This window comes from Chelonoidis abingdonii, chromosome 1 (assembly GCF_003597395.2).
Source record: "Chelonoidis abingdonii isolate Lonesome George chromosome 1, CheloAbing_2.0, whole genome shotgun sequence".
NCBI classification, from domain to species: domain Eukaryota; kingdom Metazoa; phylum Chordata; order Testudines; family Testudinidae; genus Chelonoidis; species Chelonoidis abingdonii.
The window spans coordinates 159,431,038-159,447,028 of NC_133769.1; the positions used below are offsets into that span (position 1 = coordinate 159,431,038).

Here is a 15,991-nt window from a genome sequence, read left to right on the forward strand (position 1 = left end):
ACAGCCTGTACCTAGGGCTGCCGACCTGTGGGATGGGGCTGTGAGCTCTTAACTCTAACGAGTGTGTGCATATGTGTGGGCAGGTGTTTTTGTTTCTGTGCATGCTCACACACCTATGTCTGTGTTTACTTTTCTCTCTGTGTTGCAAGTTCTCATGTGCTTCCACCAGATGTTTACACAAGTCCATGCGTTACCATACCTGTGTATATGCACTGCTCTCCCTCTGTCTGTGTGCTTGTATGTTGGCATATCCATCTGGGCATGTATATATGTGTGTTTGTGTGGATATCTGTTACCAGTAGAATGCGCTTCATTCAGCTCTGCATTATTCCAATGGGCACGAGGTCCCTGTTTGTGGGAAGGCTGCCTGGGAAGAGGATGAGGCATTGCCTGGTGCCTGCAACCAGCCAGCAAGGCCGAGGCATGGCTGATTGGCAAGAGCACACAGGGATACACGGAGCCAGTAAGAATCCTGCACAGTTTCCAGTGGAGAGGATCCTGTCTAGCTCCAGCTACCTATGAGAGCTGCCATCTCTGGGTAGAGTCCCTGAGGGAGGAACCTGAGGGATGTAGGTCCTGTTCCCTGCCCCCGTATCAGAGACTCTGAAGGGCTGGGGCTGTCCAATAGGGCCCGCCCTGTCTCCTGGGTATGGAAGAAGGCTTCCTGCTGTCACAGCTCTCTTTGCCAATTCTCCATTTGTCTCCTCTCCTCAGGGGAGGATGAGAAAGGCCGGTTCAAACGCACAGTCGCTGCTGGAGGGTTTTTCATCCCAGTAATCAAAACGCGGACAGGAGGCACAAGCAGCTCGGGTGACCTCAGCAAGGAGAGTGAGTGGGACCGTGAGGGGTCCCCAGCGGGGGCCGAGGGAGGCTCAGAGCTCAGCGGGGATAAAGCTGGCCCCAGGGCCCCCCAGGCGAGGCCACCCCCTGAGCAGTTGAAGGTGTTCCGGGCCATGGAGGACACTGAAAGTGAGCAGACCTCCCCAAAGACATGTCGCATGTTCTACACCTCCGAGACAGCCTCCAAATCAGGCTTCCCCAGCAGCCTCTTCCCTCTGGAAGCTTCTCCCCGGCACCAGCGGAAAGTCCTGAATATCTCGGAGCCCTTCGCCGTTTCCGTGCCCCTTCGGGTGTCCGCAGTCATCAGCACTAACAGCACTCCATGCCGTGTGCCTGCCAAGGACAAGCCTGGCCTCTCCAGCCTGGAGGAATCGTCCGCTCTGGGGCCGGGCAGTGCTGCTCCCACAGCGCTGGAAGTGGGTGGCCAGCCCAGGACTGAGCAGGCCACAGACAGGGAGGAGAAGCAGCCCGGGGCTGAGGCTGCACCAGGTAAAACTAGTAGAGGCGAGCAGTGCACAGCCCCAGGAATACAGCGCTAAAGCAGGGCTGAAGAATTTCCCCTGTTAGGGACCCAGGTCCAGTAAGGCCAGTCCATCCAGTGCAAGGCAGTGGAGAGACTAGGGGCTCCCAGGTACACACCTGGGGCAGGGAGAAGCTCAGGGGTCCCCAGTGGAGACTTGGGAGGGAGGGTGGGCACTGAGAGGACAATCACTGCATTGATGTAGAGAAGTAAGGTTGTTCCACGGGGGCATGGGAATGGGGGACTTAAACCATGTGAACTTCCTGACAGCAGTGCCCTGTCCATGACGGTGGAGACGCCAAGCAATGTAGTGAAGGATTTTGGGTTTTATCAGGATGAGTTGAACCTACACAGGTCCTTTATCTCAATGCCGTGGGCCAGCTGCAGGCCCTGTGTTGTGAGTGATTCGTGTTTCTAATATAGGTTCTACCACCGAGGAACTGATGGCAGCCAAGAAGCCTGAGTCCTCAGAAACCTCAAAGCCAACAACAGAAAACCAGGAGCTGTTAGGCAGTAGCAGCAGCACCAGTGGCAGGCAAGCCCCAGAGCAGAGCCCTGGCTTGAAACAGACACCAGCATCAGAGGGCCCAGGAGGCCTGCACTCGGCAGGTGAGATCGAACAAGGCCAGCTTGCGACACAGGAAAACCCCTCTGAGAGAGGCAGCCGGCAGCAGGAGACACCAAGGGTTAAAGCAGATGAGGCCTCGTTCCTGAGAGAGCTGGTAAGGAGGGAGCCTTGAAAAGAAGGAATATCCATTGTCTCAAAGGACCCGAGAGAGGTGGAAGTATCCCCATCTTGCTGGGGACTGCTGCGGGGGACTGGGGAATTGTTGCATGTGTGTCTTCATCCGAGCAACCTCAGGCTGTGATCCTGACATGGAATATAGGCTAAGCAGAGTTAGGCTTGGGCAGGTGTTAGTTGACCCTCGCTATTCAGTTTACAGCTGTCATGTCCTCTCTCACTCCCCTCTTCTGTTAACTATACCCTGCTCTTGGTACTATCTCTGGAAGCCTCTCCATATGTCTAATCGCTTTGACCCTCCAACTCTGACCCTTCTACCCTTATTTCTGCCACATTCTTTATCAAGACTGTGATTTTCTCAGTCTGATTTTTTTTATTCCATTCCTGATCATCTGAACATTTTGTAGGGTCACTGCTGCATTCTGAGCAGAGTTTTGATTTGAGTCACTGAATCACCTCTCTGAGTGATTACAGATGAGTGGAGCCCAGCAATGTGTATGAGTAGTTCCAATTATTCCTTCCAGTGTGCATGAATTTGCATTTGGCAACATTTCTTTATGGGGTTTATAGTGTCCCCTGCTGGGATAGGTGAGTCTATTTCATGCAGCAGGTTGGGAGGCAGTCTGAGGAATTGTAGCTATTGTTTCTCAGCTAATTCGCTTTGGGCATTTGCCACTAGACCTGAGTCCTAGCTCCATCTCTGATGATCTCCCCTGTAAACCCATTTGTTTACAGGCATATGCAAGGGAGGCAGTGTGGCCTAGTGAATAAAGCACTGGACTGGAGCTCAGGAGATCTGGATTCTATCCCTGGCTCTGTCAATGGCCTGCTGGGTAACCATGGGCAAGTCACTTCACCACCCCGTGCCTCAGTTTCCCCATCTCTAAACTGGGGATTGTGATATTGGGCTCCTTTGTAAAGCACTTTGAGATCCACTGATGAAACTGCTACATAAGAGTGAGATATTATTATTATTTTATTTTATTTAGCCAGATTTCTGGTGGCATGTGTGTGTGCGCCAGCATTCCCCCTAGCCCAGGGGGTCTCAAACTGGGGGTCGGAACCCCTCAGGGGGTTGCAAGGTAATTACGTGGGGAGTCGCGAGCTGTCAGCCTCCATCCCAAACCCTGATTTGCCACCAGCATTTATAATGGTGTTAAATATATTTTAAAGTGTTTTTTTATAAGGGGGGGTCTCCCTCAGAAGCTTGCTCTGTGAAAGGGGTCACCAGCAGAAAAGTTTGAGAACCACTGCACTAGCCTGATAGTATTCACGGCAGGCTGCTACAGGCAGCGTTGTGGGCAGAAGGCAGATGGGCATGTGGAGTGATTGCTGTCAGGTTATGACATTTCTGGTGTTTTTCAGGCTGAAGATGATGCTGCCAATGCCCTGATGGAACCACTGTGGCCAGAGATTCAACAGGAACTCAAAATTATTGAATCTGAAGAGGAGCTCTCATTCTTGCCTACAGATGTCCCCAAGACAGGCCCACACCAGCCTGCGTCCTCTGCTTCACCACAAACAGACAGCTTCTGTTCTGGTTCTTTGCTTGCTGTGACACTGGCTGACCAGGAAACTCCATCCGGAACCCCACAGGCCACATCTCAGTTGTCTTTATTTGGTGCCTCCTCCAAAGAAAGTTCAAAGGAGCCTGGCAGCCGCCAGGGTGGTAAACCTGAAGTGGTACCACAGCGTGACTGCTCTCCTAACATACCCGAACTGGATACTGTCCTGTCTGGGACAGCTTCTCCAAAGAACCATTTAGTGCTGGACAATGTCAGCAGTGATCTTCCAGCTCCCCACCAAGACCAGAAGCTTTATGATGAGAAGCAGCTCATTGAGGGTCCTTTTAAAGAAGATGTCTCAGATACCAAAGGGTTGTGTCCAGACCAAACCAAGGAGAAAGGCAACCCTGGCCTGCTGCATAGCGAAAAGGATGGCATTGCTGTAGACCAAGATGGAGTCCTAACCCAGAGGGAGAAACCTGATAGAGAGGCTGCAGGAGATGGCCTGATCTCATCAAAGAGGGCAAGTGGAGCTGGAGCCCAGAAACCCAAAGAGGGCGGGATGGCTAACAGAGCCCAGGACTCTTTCGACCATGAAGAGGAGGATGCATGGACAGACAATGTCCAGGGCTTTGAGCTGGTAGAGCCATGGGAGGATCACCAGTGGGTCACCAGCCCGCTCCATTCCCCCACCCTCAGGAACCTCCAGGAAAAGGCAATGCAGGATTTCCAGTCAGAAAGCTATGGAGTGGAGAGGGGCTTTTCTGCTCGGCCACGGTTCAGTCGCAGTCTTTCTCTGGATAGCAAAGACATGGTGCTGAGTGTGTGGGCTATTCAGCCACCTCTCACAAGTGCGGCTGAAGAGCTCCCACATGGCTGCACTAGATCAGGGACCAGGGACCTGTTAGAAACACTGCCAACCTCACCACTCAGGCCAAACCATTTTGAGCGAGCCAAGACCTGTCTGAGTCCTCGAGAGGACTATTTAGAGCCTGAGGGATCAAGTGATGCCCTGAGCAGCGAGGCAGAGCCTGCATCAGGGAGGCTGCTAGCCAGGCATGAGAAACTGCACCCTGCTTCTCTTTCAGAGCCAGGGGAGAAGGTAGTGGATGGCAGCAAAGAAAATCCTCAAGACTTAACATCTGAGTTGCCTTTTCCACACTGTAATACCCAAGATGGTTTCTTGCAGGCAGAGAAAATAGATGAAGATCCATCCAGGCCTCAGGATGGTGCCCCCACTGGAGCGGCTGTCACCAAAGGGCTGTGTTCCACCAGCGAGTCACAGCCAAGTAACAACAAAGGTGAGGACGCACCCCGTAAAGTGAGAACCAGGCCATCATCTCTCAACTTGGATTCACTCCTCCCTGCCCCCAATTTCTTCAAGTTTGAGAGCCTGGCGGTGCCCACTTCACCTGGAAACCTCTTATGTGCTCAGAAGGAAGGGAAGAGCAGCGATTCTGTCCTGTCATTGCCTGCTGCCTGCCCTGCCAGGAACAAAGGCGACCCCTGGGGATCTCGCTTCGATCTCCGAGAACTAGACCTGGATTACACGGCAGTGGCCCACGCTGCCACCGGGCGTCGTAACTCTGCCCCTGTGAGTGTGTCGGCGGTGAGGACCTCCTTCATGATTAAGTTGTGTCAGGCCAGAGCTGTGCCAGTGATACCGCCCAAGATCCAGTATACACAGGTCCCACAGCCACTACAGACTCAGAACGCCGACCGTGACATCTCTGCATTGCTGGGAAGGAAGGAAACAGAAGCCCACTCAGCCAGCAGGCAGACCCCCCGAGCAGCTTGGGGACAGCTGGAGCCCCCAAAGAGCCCTCGGGTAGAGAAGAAAGCCAAAAAGGAGAAAGAAAACAGTGACCCAACTCAAATGGATTCAACTTCTTCTAGGCATGGCAACCTCAACCCTCTGCCAGATCTCTCCCTCTCCAGTCGTAATTCCACCCAGGAGGCGCCCATGCTGCGCCGAAAGCGCACTTCAGAGGGGGAGACCACAGGAGACAACCCACAATCCTCAAAAATGGAGAGGCCATCGGGGTTTTCCAAGCCTTCCTACAGATCCAGACCAGGAAGGCCCCAGAGCCTTATCCTCTTCAGCCCGCCCTTCCCCATCATGGACCATTCATCTTCCTCAGCAGATTCCAGGGTGTTGTTATCACCCATAAGAAGCCCCTCTCAGAGCAACTCTCCAAACCCTATTTGTAGCGATCTGTCTGGGAACCTGCAAACAACGCCTGAGGGGGTCACTCTGCGGAACAAAATGACCATCCCCAAAAATGGGCAGAGACTGGAGACCTCCACCAGCTGCTTTTACCAGCCCCAGAGGAGGTCAGTGATTCTCGATGGGAGAAGCGGGAGGCAGATAGAATAACGCCAGCTCACCTCACCCTTCTTCCCTGGTGGATGAGAAGGGAGTGCCCACCTTGAGACCAATTGTGCTGTTGTTGTTGTTGTTGTTGTTGTTATGATTATAAATATTCTGTGAAAAAGGAACACACATCTTTTATATCCTCCTGCAGAGCATTTTGCTACTGATGATCTCATTCTCTTTGTCTCTCTCCTTTTCGCTCTATGGAAAAAAAAATCCCAAGGAAGTTTGTTTTCTTCAGTCTTGTTTTCTAATACACCCTGTGAAAGTCTCAACCTCTGTCTGAAAAAAACATGGCATGGTCCAATGGACATGTATGTGAAGGAAGTAAGACCAGACAGGTACATTTTTCTCCCTTGCACCCCTGGGCGATGATGCAGGACCATCTGTCCAGCCATCCCTGCTGTACTGCTCTGGATAGCATAAGCAAACTGCAGAGTAGAATGGTGATAGCTGAAGGTGAGAAGGTAAAGCTGACCTGTAAAGATCACACTGAGTGCATTATGTTTTGTTGCTCTTCTCTGGACTTTCTCCAGTTTGTTCACATCTTTTTCTGAAATGTGGTTCCCAGAACTGGACACAATGCTCCAGCTGAGGCCTAATCAGTGCGAAGTAGAGTGGAAGAATTATTTCTTGTGTTGTGCTTACAACATTCCCGTTAACACATCCCAGAACAATGTTTGCTTTTTTTTGCAAGTGTTACACTCTTGAATCATATTTAGCTTGTGATCCACGATGACCCCCAGATCCCTTTCCTAGTACTCCTTCCTAAGCAATCATTTCCCATTTTGTATGTGTGCAATGATTGTTTCTTCCTAAGTGGAGTACTTTCCATTTGTCCTTATTGAATTTCAACCTATTTACTTCAAAGCATTTCTCTAGTTTGTCCAGATCATTTTGAATTTTAATCCTATCCTCCAAAGCACTTGCAACTCCTCCCAACCTGATCTCTATGCCATTATCTAAATAATTGATGAAGATATTGAGGAGAACTAGATCCAGAACTGATCCCTGTGGGACCTCACTCATTTTTACCTTTCAGTTTGACTATGAACCACTGATAACTACCCTCTGAGAATGGTTTTTCAACCAGTTATTCACCCACCTTATAGCAGCTCCATCTAGGTTGCATTTTCCTAGTTTGTTTATGAGAAGGTCTTGTGGGACAGTATCAAAAGCCATACTGAAGTCCAGATATACCATGTCTACCGCTTCCCCCCATCCACAAGACTTGTTACCCTGTCAAAGAAAGCTATCAGATTGGTTCGACATGATTTCTTCTTGACAAATCCATGCTGACTGTTGCTTATCACCTTATTACCTTGTAGGTGTTTGCAAATTGATTGCTTAATTATTTGCTCCAGAGAGCAGCTAGAGATGGACCAGTGCCACAAAGTTTGGATCAGGAAATCAAGTTCTACAGAGTTGGGAGGATTTAGATTAAATGATCCATGTCAGCTGATTGTAGAGCTGGGCCGAAGGCACCAAGTTCAGCTCTGGAGACAAACTTTCCCAGAATTCATGGGGCTTGGAACTGGGAATCGGTTTCAGACCTGTTGCCACTAGACTAGAGAAGAGGTCTGAGCTATGCTGTAGGGTCATGGTGCAGTTGGTAGAACCGTGTGTACAGTAGAGAACTGCACCGTTACAACTTGCACCAGTGCAGCTGAACCAGAGCAAGTTGTAATAGTGTAGCACATTCACATTAGCCAGCCCATTTTTGGGTGCACTTCTGCCCCATGTCCATTTGCAGCATGCCCTCCACTCATTGGAGTAGCATTTATGGGAAATGGGTCCATCCCACAATTGAGGGTCTTCCTGAGTGTAGGAGAGGTGCCTGTTGCCTGGTTTTATTAGCATGGAAACACTTTCCCTAACTAGATCACAAGGCTGCAGTTCCCCCCATCCAGTGAAAAGTGTAGGGCCTCTCATTTAGGGTTTGCAGGTGGGCTCTTATACCCTCAGGCCTAAGCCTGACATTGTCCATTGCACTTCTTTTAGTTTATGAGATCTAGAAGACAGGACAAGGAATACCCAGATGGGTCACTTTCCATTCTTTCCTTGTACTCTATTATAGAGTACAAGGAGGTGATGCATGCAGCTCCCATTAATTACAGGATGTTGGTGGGTATGGGGATCACCTGGCTGGATGGGAGTGGTGTTGGATGGTGGGGGGTCACCTGTATCAAAGGGAGGTGGGGGTGGGGTTCACCTAGCTGGATAGGTGGTGTGGTGTGGTGTGGTGTGCGGGTCACCTGGCTGAAGGGGAGGGGTGCTGGATGTAGGGACTGCCTGGCTGGATGGGCGGGGTGTTGAGTGGGTGGGAGTCACCTGGCTGAAAGGGAGGAGCTTTTGTGACTTGTGTGGTGGGCGGGGGGGGAGGGGGAGAGTCACCTGGTTCCATGGCAGGGACATTGATGAGTGTGGGACCGGCTGGTGCAGTTATGTCCTTGGGGACAAGCAGGAACTAGGACTGTACAGTACATTGTAAACTATATTAACTTAGACTGTCCATCCCATTTGTTCATTTTACAAAGGGTGACGTACTTTGATGCAGCCTTTCAGCACGTTAGGGCTCTGGAGGAGGTTAGGTCTGCAGCAGACACTAGCAGCAAAGCTTGCAAACTGTTTCTACCAGCCAGAGTCAAAAAAGTGCAATCAAAATCTTTTAATCTTTTCTTTCTTTAGATTGTAAAATGCCTGTACTGATGAATACTGTGTTAAATTTATCTCTCTCTATATATAAATAAAAGAACATTATATATAAAATATATTAAAATGTAATTAAAAATGAAGGAATTGTCTAAACAGGTCCATCACATCTGTGAAACTTGGGCTGATGTACAGATATTGTTTTCCATTAAAATTTCCTTACCGCTAAGAGTGTGACCTGGAACAAGTTATAACCAGCACAGGAAGGTGAAGCTAGAATCTTAAATCTGATTATGTTCGGTCGTGGATCAACAGTAGATCCTACCACCACTGAAGTCAATGATAAAACTCTCACTGAAATCAACGGGAACAGAACTGGGTCCTAGAAGAGGATGGAATAGATCAGTGAGTCCCAAAATACCATGATAGATTTATCCCTTAAATGTCCGATGGAGTTTCAACTCCACATTTTCCCTGAGGCTCCCTGATTTTTACGTCTCTGCCATCTTTCCGCTCAAAAATAAATATACAGGGGTTGATGAGATCCAGTGGTTGATCCAAACCCTGTTTAGTATTAACCTGATCCTGAGTAACATAATGCTTAGTAATAACAGCCTGCTCCTGCTAATAGTGTAATGCATGGAAAGCTTACGATTGACTTCAGTGGGAGCTGGACTGAGCCTAGAAGGAGAGGGCATTCAGTAGCCAAGTCCCGTTTAGGGCTCAGTGGTAAGTGCAGACACCAGAAAAGCTTGCAGCTCATTCCTGCATCCATTGGTCCCCTTCAAAATACAGACTTGATGCAAGTCAGGGGGAAGGGTTGGAAATCAGATATCGGGTGAAGAGGACTGGCTCATGGGCTGTAGATTATTTCTTCTGCTACTCCTGCTGGATCATGTTTTTGTTAAGCATTACTGTCCAGGTGGATTGCCTGCCTTTGTGCCTTTTATTGCTTTAAGAAATTAAGTTTTGCCCAATCTCAACCATGAGATTAAACTGGAGTTTTTATAAAACAGACATGTGCCCTAGTGGTGATTTGAGACTTTATTATCCCCTGTATGATCTTGGTGAACATGAATGAATGAATGCTTCTGCCTCCCTCTGTTATCTATCACCTCTAACCCCTAATTTGCCATCTAGCAGGACCATGGAATAGGGGAGGGGGGATTCCATTAAGGGAGCAAAATAAGTTAGTGGATGGATTTCCAGAGGTTTGAAAGTCAGGCCAGAGGTTTTTGGCTGTCACAAAATCACCCTTATTTTAAGTGTTTAAAGTTTTATGGGCTAAAGATCATATTTCTGCCAGCCTTTTATAATATTGAATAGATGATGTTTCTGTGGTGTTAGTGTGTGTTTCCTCATTAGTACATTACATGCTGGAGTCTGCTTTATTTGAAATAAAAAGATAGGCAGTCAATACTTTTCTAACACTAAATCAAGGAAAATTAAGCCAAACTAGAAAAGAACAACAAGAATTTACTATGAGAACCAGCACTTCATTTTAGTGTGAAGTTTCTTGCATATAATTACAAATTATAAAGGAAAACTATGAACCTAACTAAAATCTTAAACTGGATTTCTCTGATATACCTTCCTTATTGCCATAGCATCTGAGCATCTGCCATTAGTGCATGAAGTCAGTGGTTCTCAAGTAGTCATACATGTACCCCTGGGGGTACACGAAAGTCTTCTGGGGGTACGTCGACTCATCTAGAGATTTGCCTAGTTTTACAACAGGCTACATAAAAAGCATTAGTGAAGTTGGTACAAACTAAAATTTCATACAGACCATGACTTGTTTATACTGCTCTATATACTATCCACTGAAGTGTAAGTACAATATTTATATTCCAATATTTATAATTACATGGTTAAAATGAGAAACTAAGCAATTTGTAGGCAAGTAGTCTTTCAGTGAGGTGAAACTTGGGAATACATAAAACAAATCAGACTCCTGAGAGGGATACAGTTGTCTGAAAAGGTTGAAAGCCTCTGCATTAAGTGACATTACTTTTTGTTTACACCTGTCCTCTATCTTGAAAAAATGGAGCTGCTAGTCCTTTGTAAACTCTGCAGCCAGCCCTACAATTTGACCTGTTCACTTCCTTGAAACAACCGAGCCTTTAGGCTAAAGAAAATACATTTTGTCCATGTACCAGCTGAATCTGGGACTAGAATTGGTGGGGAATTTTTTTGACTAACATTTTTTTCATTGGAAAATGCCAGTTCATAAAAATTGACACCATTAATGGGAAAGAATTAGTTTCAACTAATCTGCCACTTTAAAAAAAATTGAAAAACTTTCAGAATGCCCCATTTTGGCATTTTTAGAACAAAAAATTCTATGTTTTGCTCTGAAACAACTTTTAGTCTCAAATTTTAAATTAACGTATAGTAAAAAAAAGTGTCAAATTAGAAAAGATCAAAAGTCAAAACAATGTTTTAGAATGGTCCACATAAATAGTTTTATTTGACCAAAAGCTAAATTTTTTTTGTTCAGTTCAGAAACTTTTTTTTGCGATTTGACTTTGTCCCATTTTGGGATGGGAAAATTTGTCAAAATCTCAAAATTCTTGGGGGAACAGGAAAATGATTTCCTGTCCAGCTCTTCATGAGACTTGGTTTCCACTCCAAATAAAGACTCCACCATACCACCCTTCCTTAATTTTGCTTTCCCTTTAGGAAAATTACTAGAATATGCTTTCTGTAAGTTTCTATGGCAACTGGCATATAACCAGCATACCAGTCACATGGCCATTAATCATCATAATACACACTGTCTTGACTGTGATCTCCACTAGCTGGTGACTAATCTTGCTCACGGGGTTCTCTCTCTTTATACCCATCTCATTATTCGCTTGCCACCAAGAGCATTTTATAAACCTACCCAGAACTCCTAAGGTGCCTCTCAACTGACTACCATGATTAATGTATAATTTGCTTGATTTCTTTAAATCCCTGTACATATGACAGTTAAACTGTGCTGGTAGCCACCATGTTTAAAAACATGGAAATGCTCCAGCACACTTTCCACCAAGTCATTTTTGCCTGATGGCAAGTCACTGTGGATCTGAAAGGCTGACTCAATACAATTTACAGCGTAGCCTGAACCAACAGTGCCTGTGTTGGAGGAACTGGTTACAACATGAACGACTCCTGCCCCCGTGTTGCAACAAAGATGGCTCCATGTCTCAGCATGTTTCCAAAGTGGCTGCTTTCCATTTCTACCCAGGAGACAGGTTGTTAAACTGGTACAGAGGAAGGCTCCTGATAGAAACCTGCCCTGCTGCCTCACACTCCAGCCCACCTAGTACTGTCAACAAGACACACCTCGCTGCTGCCAGTTCTTGACCTGACCTGGAAACCTATTCCCAGCTTCTGGTGGAAGAGGCTTCTCTATGTCAAAGACTATTCAGTTTCTGCTTAAGAACAAGCCACAAGGATTCAGGAAGTGACTGTGGCTAGAGCTAGGTTCAGCTGGGGGAATAAAACATCTCTTGAAAGAAGGGTGCAGAGAGCAAAACCTGCAGAGAAGAAAAAACCCCAACAATCAAATGATGGATACAGCCTGAAATACACTAAGCCCCTTTCAAAAGCAGTGGGAAAGGGTTCTTTAATGCTGTAACCATTCATGCTCAGCAATCAGTATTATTCATTTTTGTACCATGAAACACTTTACTTTAAGACCCAAGCACCTGGGATAGTGTTGTTGTTAGGAGCAGAAATGGAATGCTAGAAGCCTGATTCAATGCTACTATGAATCAAAGTGGCAGAGACTCTGTTTGGAGCTGCCTCCACCAGCCCTGCAATCTCTCTACCGGCCACAACAGCCTAACAAAGGTGCACCCACACTAGGAAAAAAAAGTTGGACTTTATTCCCTTAGCTAACATCCTAGTGCAGGGGTCAGCAACCTTTCAGCAGTGGTGTGCTGAATCTTCATTTATTCACTCTAATTTAAGGTTCCGCCTGCCAGTAATACATTAACGTTTTTAGAAGATCTTTCTATAAGTCTATAATATATAACTAGACTATTATTGTATGTAAGTAAATAAGGTTTTAAAAATGTTTAAGAAGCTTCATTTAAAATTAAATTAAAATGCAGAGCTCCTCTGACTGGTGGCCAGGACCCGGGCAGTGTGAGTGCCACTGAACGTCAGCTTGCGTGCCAACTTCGGCACGTCTGCCATAGGTTGCCTACCACTGTCGTAGTGTTTACCTGAACTAGCTTCCTGGGAGAACTACAAACTGTATTGTCCATACCAGGAGTTCACCTCAGCTGGTAGCTAACGTAGTGAAAACTAGGCCTCAGCTCCTGGATCAGTAAAGCCTCTTCCCTAACTAAAGGAGAGATCACCCATTGCAGGGGGGAATTCCTGCAGGAGGCTGCCTGCCTCCATGAGCAGCATTTCAGAGCCTTTTCTCAATCGCTGCTGCGGGTGAGAGGAATTCTGTTACAAGCTGGCTGGCAAATTTTAGATCATGCTTTCCCTTGACAGCCCTGCTGTTGATGCAGGATGGCTCAGGATGATACTAGGATGCACGGGGTGTGTGGGCCAGAGCTTCGGTGCAAGCAATATAGGACACTAAGTGTATAGGCACAGCGTGCTGGTTTGTGCAGAGGTAACGGCTACATGATGTCTGGCTGCAGCAGCAGGGCATTGCTTGTGGCTACCCTGTCATGTTGTCCAAGAGTTGTCAGAAGCCACTGGCCAGAGGTAGTGTAGGTCAATAACAGGCTGAGGAGGAGAGTGAATGAAGGCCTGGGTGCAGGTGCCTGCACAAGGAGACAAGATCAAGTGTAAGAGTGAAGGTACTTTTCTGAGTGAGGCTACAGGAGAATGACAGCACTAGAAAGGGGGACCAGTGTGTCAGACTTTGTATGTGGAAAGTAGCAGAAACAAAAAGGCAGAACTAAACTGCAATGTGACTCAGAAATGAGAGCTCTCAGTGTTGCCAACGCCAAGCATTATAGAACAAAACCATAATTTTATAAAATAAACCCACACTAATTGTAGGGGAGATTTGGTGTCCGATGTTAAGCCTTGAGGGCACTCCATGTTTCCCAAGCTTTTCTACCATGATGAAAGATGGAAATGTTATAAATAAAAAACAGCTTCTTCTCACAGTGCCAGCAACTAGGCATACAAGAAAAATAGCAAATATCTCAAGGTGTATGATGAAAGTGACAAGAGGTGGCCCTACAAAAGGTGCTGCTCTACATCTACAATAGATAGCTGGACATGAAAGTTACAAATGTGCATTTTTGTGCACAAACGATTATGAAGATTTGAGCCTCAGAGCCCTTCATCTAGGGAGATTACACAGCACATGTGCATGCGTGGTGAGGAGACAGATGTACTTTCAAGAGTTTTATTGTCACCTTATCTCAGTTCTGCATAACTTATTTACATAGCCAAGCACTATGGCCATTTCAGAGAAGGTAAGACCTACACCAAGCTGTAGTCCAGAATGTGGAAACTAGGAGGGTCCCTACATAGCTATTAATTAGCACATGAACCTGTTTGCTACCATTCCTTATCTCTTGTGCTACCTTGTCTCTACTGCTCTGAACGTCCTCACCTGCTCTTGGAATCCCACAACCCCAGTGGGGATCTGCAAAGATTGGAATGAGGCCCCTCAAAGCAGGAAAACCAGAAAAAGCTGTGCAGGATTCCTCTGAGCTGGCTTGACAGCATTCTACCATCACTCCAATCTGTTCTTGCCACCTCAGTGGAGGTGCTCGAAACCGCCTTTCCACACAACAGCACTGCTGCCACTCACAATGGTTGGCGTTTCTCTTAACTCCATAGCACCAGGATCAAGTGATTACTTGACCATCACATTTGATAAGAATTAAAGAAAGTTTCTGTTCCGCCATCATATGCCAGCAATGCCCCTCTATTATGTACATCGGCCAAACTGGACAGTCTCTATGGAAAAGGATAAATGGACACAAATCAGATATTAGGAATGGCAATATACAAAAACCTGTAGGAGAACTCTTCAACCTCCCTGGCCACACTATAGCAGACCGCAAAAAACTTTCAGGACCAGACTCAAAGAAGAAAAGCTATGAGACTTCAGTTCATCTGCAAATTTGACACCCATCGCTCCAGATTAACAAAGATGAAGGCTTGCAGTACAGAACCAGCTTTCTCCTCCCTGTTTTCACACTCACTGTCAGAACAGGGCCTCACCTCCCTGATTGAACTATGCTTGCATATGTATACCTGCCCCTGGAAATTTCCACTACATGCATCTGACGAAGTGGGTATTCACCCACGAAAGCTCATGCTCCCAAAACGTCTATTAGTCTATAAGGTGCCACAGGATTCTTTGCTGCTTTTACAGATCCAGCCTAACACAGCTACCCCTCTGATACTCTGTTCCTCCTGCTTGTAGAGAAAGTTTAAAACAGCCAGCAAGTAACCCAGAGGCAGGAATCCAAAAGGCAAAATGCAAAGAACCCCAACCTGAGATTTGTAAATAATGCTTTAAGCCTCTCACAATTGGAGTGCTTGGGGAAAGCAATATTGAGACAGCACTAGGCAGCCCCGTTTTCACTCCTCCTTCACCTACAAAAAAAGGTGAATCTGGCATCTGCTCTCTTTTTCACTTGTCAGCTTAGTTTCAGGGTGTCTTATTCAACACTCTGGATAGCCCCACCCTCACCAACAGCTATTAAAGCTCAAGTTCCCAGGGGGAAGATATTCTCTCAGCTCAGCAATCTAATCTCATGGTTTTGATTATTTCATTTTTGCGAGCCACTTCTTCAGAGACATCATTACAGAAGAGTCCGTGTGAACCATCATCCAGGCATTGTGGCTCTGCCTTGCTCCTGGGGGTAGCCTAAAACGAAGTAAGAGCACAATCTCATATTGAAGTGGGTATGTTACAAAAGCAGGTGTTAATTCGTGTGGGTGAAAGGCTGGCTGTCACCCCAGAAGTGTGTTTGGAGAGAGTGGAGAAGCTGTATGTGGGTGCTTGCTCACATAAAAAGTGATACACCAATTTTTATTCTCCATCCTCCCCATAGGTGTTTTGCCTCCAAAATTGACATAAAAGCTGCAACTCTTTGCTGTTGCTACCCTGACTTAAGTCACTGGTTCCCATGTGTCTTGTAATACCTAAAACTTAACTTGTAGCTTCAAGAGAGGTCTAAGCAAGAGAACCAACCCATCTGCTCAAGTCAGCCATGGGAGAGTATTTGGGACTAAATACTGCTTGTAGTGGTGCTTTAGAGTCCGTAGTCTTGAAGGAGGCAGCCACCACATCACCAAGGCAGCCTGCCTTCTGTTGGATTCCCCCCCTCCTGCCCAAACCTCCCCCCCCCCGCTCCAATCTTCCACCTCTGACA

At 46.8% G+C, this 15,991-nt stretch overlaps 1 protein-coding gene across 2 annotated transcripts in view; it reads left to right on the plus strand.

Moving 5' to 3' along the window:
- ARHGAP31 (Rho GTPase activating protein 31) overlaps positions 1–9,234 on the plus strand; it is a 97,717-nt gene extending 88,483 nt beyond the window's left edge. For both annotated transcript variants that reach the window (XM_032775980.2, XM_075072018.1), the window contains 3 exons: positions 715–1,329; positions 1,784–2,082; positions 3,468–9,234. In XM_032775980.2, coding sequence (XP_032631871.1) covers positions 715–1,329; positions 1,784–2,082; positions 3,468–5,984 — 3,431 coding nt within the window. In that variant the 3' untranslated portion in view covers positions 5,985–9,234. The remainder of the gene's footprint in view (positions 1–714; positions 1,330–1,783; positions 2,083–3,467) is intronic.
- The last annotated feature ends 6,757 nt before the right edge of the window (positions 9,235–15,991 follow it).